We start from the raw sequence: 8,269 nt of genomic DNA, 5'->3' as shown, positions 1-8,269 counted from the left end.
GGGGTGTTAACTCGACATTCTCTGCCCTAGCGTGATAAGTCATTATTCTTTCGATGTCTACTCTTAGCCTTGCAGAGGAAGGGGACGGCGTGTGCGTCATATCCGTGCGCGGTCGGAGTGTTGGAGACGTAGATTTCCAGCGTCGTCGCCTGGGAGGGAAAGGCGGGGGGTGGGGGTAGGAGGTGATGATTTCTTCCCCCTCGCGACGTAGTCGCTGCGTTTCCAGTTAGTTCCTCAGCCGGGCAGAGAGAGAGAGAGAGAGAGACACACACGCTGGGCGGGAAGTGCCTGAGCTCGAGTCAGGGCCCTTTGCCCCATAGGAGCTGCGGCAGAGGCAGAGTGCCTACCAACTCTCCCACCTATCACCGGCGGAGGCAGAAAACAACCGGCAGGCCAGTGTGGGAGGGAGTGCCCTCCGTCTATCACCATGACATCCCGAAGGTGGGTAAGCGGGGGTATAAAGGAAGAATGGGTGTATTGGCGAGGGTATTGGGCGGAGACTGAGGCTATGCCACAACAGGGGGAATCTGTGAAATATGGAGCTCGCTAGGGAGTACTGACATTCAGTGATAACCTGGCCTGAACTTAAGGAAGCCTGAGGGAGGAGAGGGGAAGTTTCACAAATGGGCTGTAGCCAGTCACTGAACAAAAATACAGTGCTTGGAGTGTACAGCTAGGCACAGACATTGCTGTCAATCCCTCACTGACCTCTGCTACAGCTACCTGTAGTTAAAAGTTGTTGGTCAAAGACTGATGTGCTGTGTTGACGATAGTGTTGATTTTGCATATTCACCAATCGCGGATGAATGTGCAAACATAACCTTAAAACTAAGGATAGGTGACTATATCCCAACAAGTAGGACGCTAGTAATGCTGATTTGGAAGCTTTTCGTCTGTACGATGCCTTAAGGTACATACACTTGCCCCCAAGGGCAGAAAAGATTCCAATGTTGTTCTGATAACAGGAGATGTGAATGAGAGGGATCAGAGGTACTTTGAAAATACTGTGTTTTCTTTTATTCCAAAGATAACCATTCTCTAAGGTTTGTGGTATAAGGTACTGAGCAGTCTCTCTCAAAGCAATGTTGTAAGGCAAGATTCAGCACATTTGAGGGATTTGGATTTCTGAAACAAATTTAATTTGGTCAGATTATTCTAAAACTGTGCCTGATGCAAGGAAATTAAAATTAAATATTTAAAATTTAAATTAAATATTAAAGCTAATATGCAAACTTCGGGGCTAAGGTAAGAAAAGGCAATGATTTTTAAATGTGAAATCTCAAAATGTGAAATTGAAGTTAAATTATTTTACCTAATCACTCTGTACTCGATCAAGGAGGGACAATTCATTTTGTCTGTTTTGTTCTGAAACTGAAATGCCACCTTTTTTATAGAGCACTGATTGGATCATTATGTGAAGGTGTTTGGCAAAGGACCTTCATGGATTGCAAGGAAGAGGAACAAGAATAGTTCTAGTTTAAACAGTGAGGTGCAAATGACATGTCTAAAGTTATTGTCAGAGAAGAAGAAATTTGAGGTGAGGTATGATCAAGGTCTTAATGATAGCTAGACATAACTGATAATATGGAGTATATGCTTTAATCTAGGACCAGAAGGCAAAACTACAAAATTATCAAGATGTTAGTGATATCCACAGCTTTCAAAAGCTTTCTTGCCTCCTGTGTCTCATTTGGTCAATAGGCATGCTGTGGACTCCAACTGAAAGCCATTCATTCCATGTCACCTGAATTTCTTGAAACTTTGCCTAGATGAAGATTTAAATAGGCAGAATTATCGTGGATTAACTAAAGTTGAGGATAATTGTGATGGCTACAAAAATTAACTTAACTTTAGGCCATGGGGTGTTCCTTGCAGAGTGTAGCCTTCTGAGTAAAATTGTATTCCCTTCAACTGTTGGATCTTGCTTCCTTGTTTAGGGTATCAGGATAAAATGTCAGTGTTTTTACTTCTTTGAAATACTGACTGTGGTTGCATTGAACTGCCACAGGAACTTCAATTATGTCAAGCTTTAACAGTACAATTCATGTGGAAGTGTGAGGTTGATTCAGCCTTTTTCAATTGCACATTTCTCTAAACATGGTACATAGCAGACCCACCCACATTTACTGAGATGTAACATTGCTAGGCAGAGAAAAGAATCAGAATGAAAGGAAATGACACTGCATGTTGTACGCAGAAAAACATGACTGAGCGAGAGTCACATTCACATGTTACTGCAAAAGGACCAGCACGTAGCAGATTGGCCAAAGAGGGTGAGAACACCTAAGAAGTAATGCTTTTTTGATGTTATAGAGATAATGACAGCACTGAGCAGGAAGAGTTGCCGTACAACTGTGTAGAAACAACAACAACTGATTTTTGTAAAGTGCTTTGAATGTAGCAAAGTGTCCCATGCTGGTCACATAAATTTGACACCATGCAGTATAGGAGATATTGGGGTAGGTGACCAAAACCTTTGTCAAAAAGATCATAAGGAAGCAGAAATATAGTGAAATGGGGTCTTTCGCTACTGAAATTATGATCATCAGTAGTGGCTTGATTAAAATCAGGAATGCTCAAGAAGCTGAAATCTGAGGATTGCAATTAGTCAAAAAGTTGTAGTGCTGGGGAAGATTACAAATCTTCTAACTTATAAATCAGAGGCAAGACCATGGAGGGATTTGAAAATAATTAAATTTTAACAGGGGCCATTGTATTTCAGCTAGTGGAAAGGTGATGATTGAACTGGATTTGGTGCAAGTTAGGACGTCAGCCATCGAGTTTGGGTTCCTTGAGTTTACAGAATGTGGGAAGCCAGTTAATGATCTGTTGAAATATCTTTATAGTAATAAAGGTATCGTAGAGAGATTCTGCAGCAGATGAACTGAGGCAGCAGCAGAGCTAGGTGATGTCTTGGAATGCAAATGAGTGATATTAGTGATGACGTGGTTGTATGGAACCACATCTTGGAGTTAAATATAACGCCATGGTTGCAAACATTTTGGTTTAGGAGTACTATGCACAGTTTTGGCCTTACTTGAGGAGGGATGGAGTTGCATTGGAGACAGTTCAGAGGAGGTTCACTAGATTGATCCTAGAGATGAGGGGTTTGTCATATGAGAGAGAGATTGAGCGGGTTAGACCTGTGCTTTCTGGATTTTTAAAGAATGAGAGAAGATCTCATTGAGGTATAATAGATGCTAAAGGGGATTGCCAAAGTGGATGTAGAGAAGATCTTTTCTCTCGTGGGCAATTTATAATGAGAAGTCACAGTTTTAGGTTAAGGAATGACAAACTTAAAACAGATGACAAATTACTTTTGAGTTGAGTCGATGTCCCAGCATCCACCATACATTGAGTAAATTTAAGAGGTAAACAGGTTTTTAATTGGTTATTTGTTGAAGGGATTTGGAGAGTAGGCAAGGAAGTGGACTTAAAACTAAAATGAGATCAGCTGTGATGATATTAATTAGTGGAGCAGGCTCAAAGGGCTGAATTGCCTATTCCTACTCCTAGTTCTGATGGTTGCCAGGGTGAAGGATGGTGTCAGTGGCTTGGACATGACTTTGGCATTTCCAGTATTTAATTGGAGAAAATTTATCCTCATCCAATACTGCATGGTTGGCATCTATTTGGACAATGTTGAGACATTTGATAGTTGAAAGAGAGTTTGGGAAAGAACTATGGAAGGCAAGTTATTAGGTGGTAATGTCACTGAAAGTAATCCGGAGCTTCAAACTAATGCTCTGGGGGTATGGGTTCAAGTCCCACCGTTGTCATATGATGAAATTTTGATTTATAAAATTACAAAATCTGTAATAACAAAAAGCTAGTCTAATGTTGCCACAGTTGATTGTTCTAAAAACCCATTTCCAAAGGAAATCTGCCATCATCTGGGCTGGCCTACATGTGACTCCAGACCCATGGCAATGTGATTGACTTTGGGCAATTCGGGATGAACAATAAATGCTGGCCTAGCGAGTGACCTCCACATCCCATGAGATTTTTAAAACTGGTTGTCACTCATTATTGTGCATTTGAAAACCAGTGTTATGTTTTCAGATGATGTTACTGAGAGGTAGCAGGCTGATGAGAAATAGGAAGGACCCAAAGAGAGAGCTTTGGTGGAATACTAAAGGAAATGGTGTTGAAAATAGGGTTACAGGTAATTCTCTGGCTATAACTAGATAAGAGTGCAGTCTCACCCAACTGAAGACAGAGAGGTGGTGTTGGAGGAGGATGATTATGGTCGCATTTTCAAAGGCAGTGAAAAGGTTGAGAAGAGGTAGTTTACCTCTATCATACACACACTAGATGTCATTTGTGACTTTGGTAGGAGTTGTTTTGGTTTTGTGGCAGAGGTGGAAAACTAATTGGAAGCATTCAAACGTGGAGTGCCAGGAAAGATGGATACATTTAGGAAGTGACAGCAGGTTCAGCGACTTTAGAAAGGAAAGGGAGCTTGGAGATGGGATGGTAGTTTAGAAAGTCAGAAGCGTTGAGGGTTTTTTGAGGAGGACAGTACCTGAGGGGAGTGAACTTTTTCAGAATATTAGTTAAACTGGGGAAAGGAATTTTGATAGCCATCAGTTTTTAGAGAGATTAAGATTGATGGTGTTGTATGGGCCTCATGAACAAATGAGCTCAGAGTGGAGGTGTGAAAGAAACTAGATAATGTCAGTTCATGGCTTAGGAAGAAGTCACCTTTGGGAAAGTTTGATCAGCTAAAACTAAGCGAAGGAAGCAACTGATGACTAGATAGCCCCAGTGTTGGTGACACAGATTTTCATGATCTCTATATACTAACTGGAAAGTGAGGGTGGGTGAGATTGATTGATTTATGAGGACATTTTGCAGTAGAGTAAAGAAGCCAGAGTATCTTGGTGTTGCAGGTAATCCTGGAATGATAAACAGTTTGGGCAGATGAGAGCAGAACCTGTAGTCCTTTGTGGTCCAGCATTTGGCAACGTCAGCCATATCTGTTCAAGTCTCTGACCCTTGAACTTAAAGGGGCAGAGGTGAAGGCTGTGCTAGGGAAATGGTAAGGGTGAGAGTCATAGTTTTAATGGAGACAAGGGTATTAAAGGTAATGGTGTGGTGCACAAATTTCTCACTGCAGAAGTAGAACAGTAAAGGGAAAGTCAAATGTAATTAAGATAAAGAGACAGATAACAACACTGTTTAACAAATTATACTTGCTCCAATGTGTAAATGTTAGAAATGATATTTCTACCATCAGTAAGAGTGCATAAATAGATGTGGTCATGTAGGTGACTATAAGGAGAGTACATAAGCAAGCTGAGCAGCAATGATGCTAAAGTTGTTTCAGAGATAGTAGGAACTGCAGATGCTGGAGAATCTGAGATAACAAGGTGTAGAGCTGGATGAACACAGCAGGCCAAGCAGCATCAGAGGAGCAGGAAGGCTGAATTTTCGGGCCTAGACTGTTTCTGAAGAAGGGTCTAGGCCCAAAACGTCAGCCTTTCTGCTCCTCTGCTGCTTGGCCTGCTGTGTTCATCCAGCTCCAGACCTTGTTATCAATGATGCTAAAGTGGCTAGTTTTCATGACTGTACTGTGATATTCACAATCCTTTCTGACATTTTAAGAGGGGGAGCAATACATTAAATACCTCCAGGAGAAATGACAAATGGCAATGACATTTGCATTGTTCCAGATTTAAGCTTCTTTATCCAGGGATATTGAGGCCAGTTTTATCTCCAATAATGCAGCTAAGATTGTACTAAGATTCTAAGGTTCTCTGTGCTGACAACAATCAAATCTAGGACCAATGTGGATAAATTTACTGGGTTATTGAAGCTCTTTCTAAAATTTTCATTTCTGCAGCTCTTAAACCATCATAAACTGGTGCTTAATGTGAGAAATGGTTTGAATGAGGCATGATGTGTGAATTTTTAAACATTCTGAAAGCTGGGTTAGTTTGAATCCAAGCAGTTTATTGAATCTAAACTACGATTGTAGCTATAGCGAGCACAATAAAAGGATTAATTTCTCAAGCAAGATTAAAGATCATTTGTTTTCCTTTCAAAATGAATTGTGTATCTGTTGAATTTTTTGTGTGAAAGAATAACCAAACAGCCAGTTGGAAAAATGTGATTGAAGATGTTTAGAGCAATGTACAAGATCTATTTGGGGAAATATAATCAGTCAAGGCATAGTGCTTGTGGTGTCAGATAATCTCTTGATGCTGTTTTCACTGGATTATCTGTTTAATGTAAAACCTGTCTGGGGGAGAGAACAAATGCTAGTGTATCTGAAATGTTCTTCAGTTACTAGCTTGATTGGAGCCAGCTGTATAGTCCAACATCTTTGGAAAGACAGAAATTATTTCCAAATGTGCTTTTCTTGTTTTCCCAGGTGGTTTCACCCCAACATCACTGGAGTGGAGGCAGAGAATTTGTTGCTGACTAGAGGAGTTGACGGGAGTTTCTTGGCTCGACCAAGTAAGAGTAATCCTGGTGACTTCACGCTTTCAGTGAGGTAAGAGTGAGGCTAATGGCGTACAAAAACCAATTCATTCCACAGTGGTGGGGTAGCTCCAATGATACGTAAACTTGACCGTGCTGTATCAGTGATTTATAGAGTCATACAGCATAGAAACAGACCTTTTTAGTCCAACTCATCCATGCCAACCATACTCCCCAATCTGATCTAGTCCCATTTTCCAACATTTGGCCCATATCGCTGTGAACCCTTCCTATTCATATACCCATCCAGATGCCTTTTAAATGTTGTAATTGTACCTGCCTCCACGACTTACTCTGCCAGCTCGCTCCACACATTCACCACCCTCTGCGTGAAAGAGTTACTTCTTGGGTCCTTTTATAAATCTTTTCCCCCCTCACCTTAAACCTATGCCCTCTAGTTTTGGACTCCCCTACCCTAGGTTAAAAGAAAGACCTTGGCTATTCACCCTATGGTTTAAGTTTTCAGAATATTTTAAAATACTGATTGCACAGAAAGAAGGTTTTCATCTCATCAACTGGTATTTGCATCAAATTCTGGTATTTACCCAGGTGCAAAAAAGTTGTTGCCCTGCTCGTTGGTAAAGGTCAGTGATGGTGATGCTGGTCTGGACGTGCATGTATTGCCTAAAATGAAAGCAAGAAATGCTAAGACTGGTGCCAGACTAGTAGCAGCTGGTTTTGGTCATCTAAGGGATTATGGTTAGGCTAGAGCAGTAGTTCAGGACCAGCAACTTAGAGGTCGAGAACTTGTATTTCTTTGGATTAAATTCAATACATGTGGTTATTTGTAACTAATGCCAAGAAAAGCAGCAGTGAAGATTGTTGAACTAATATGCCTCGGTGTTTGGTGGAGTGGGGATGGTGTTAGAAAAGACAGACTATTGGCAGAAAACTTTCCACCTATGCTTGGTCTGTCCTTCATTTGACTCGGGTCTACGTTATTCATAAAAGTTCCCGTCTCTGGGTTAGCAACTCTCTCTGTTCTTTAAGCAAACTCCAAACCAAGTGAAGGTGAGGCTGTAATTTTGGTTGATTTTATGCATTTGATAGCCTGTTAACACAGCTGGAGCTATACTTCAAAATAGGGAACTTTGCCTCTTGACATCCCTAAAATTTCTTCTGTTTGCATTTCTACAGTCACCGCAGTTCCTAAAGTGAAGCCATTGCTATTGTGTTAAGAACAATGGCAGCCAACCTACACATAAAAGATCCTAGGGATATGAATATGTATTGAGTCAATGTTTGGTCACGTCATTTGAGAATGAATTTCGGTCAGGACACAGGAAGAATTCCCCTGCTTTTCATTTTAGTTCTGTGGCATTCTTGGCATCCATTTAAACAGATAAAATCTTGGTTTAGTATCTCATCCAAAAGACAGCATCTCCAAGTATGTAGAATTGCTCAGTACAGTTACAGTGCTAAAAGTATGTGTAAACGTCAGATGAAAGTGTATTATTGTCCTTAAGCCAACAGTGACTTGGGGAAGGATTCTGCAATACTCGTATTCAACAGTAACATTTATTTCTAAATGTATTTGCGTACAAGGACCTGTACCATCAATTCATATTTTTGCATCTGACTTGTTTCTCCAATCACCAACACTGCCACCTCCACAATTTGCTCAGTTTATTAATACCTTCCCAAGGCTGGTGGCCTTTTCTTGATTGTGGCTTTGTGGCTTTGTCAAGAAGCAACTTGCCTAAAGAGACCTTCCTTTACTCTTTTGATAATAAGGCTCCTTTATGATAGAGTGCAAAACTGCACTCTGATCTCCAGCTGAAGG

At 40.9% G+C, this 8,269-nt stretch overlaps 1 protein-coding gene across 1 annotated transcript in view; it reads left to right on the top strand.

Moving 5' to 3' along the window:
* The first annotated feature begins 129 nt into the window (after positions 1–129).
* Positions 130–8,269, top strand: part of ptpn11a (protein tyrosine phosphatase non-receptor type 11a) — a 46,050-nt gene continuing 37,910 nt past the window's right edge. The window contains exons 1-2 of the mRNA XM_048611455.1: positions 130–441; positions 6,377–6,499. Of these exons, the coding sequence (XP_048467412.1) occupies positions 428–441; positions 6,377–6,499 (137 nt within the window). The 5' untranslated portion in view covers positions 130–427. The remainder of the gene's footprint in view (positions 442–6,376; positions 6,500–8,269) is intronic.

Source organism: Rhincodon typus, chromosome 24, assembly GCF_021869965.1.
Source record: "Rhincodon typus isolate 14 chromosome 24, sRhiTyp1.1, whole genome shotgun sequence".
Taxonomy (NCBI): Eukaryota; Metazoa; Chordata; class Chondrichthyes; order Orectolobiformes; family Rhincodontidae; genus Rhincodon; species Rhincodon typus.
This window is presented reverse-complemented; position numbering and strand designations above follow the sequence as displayed.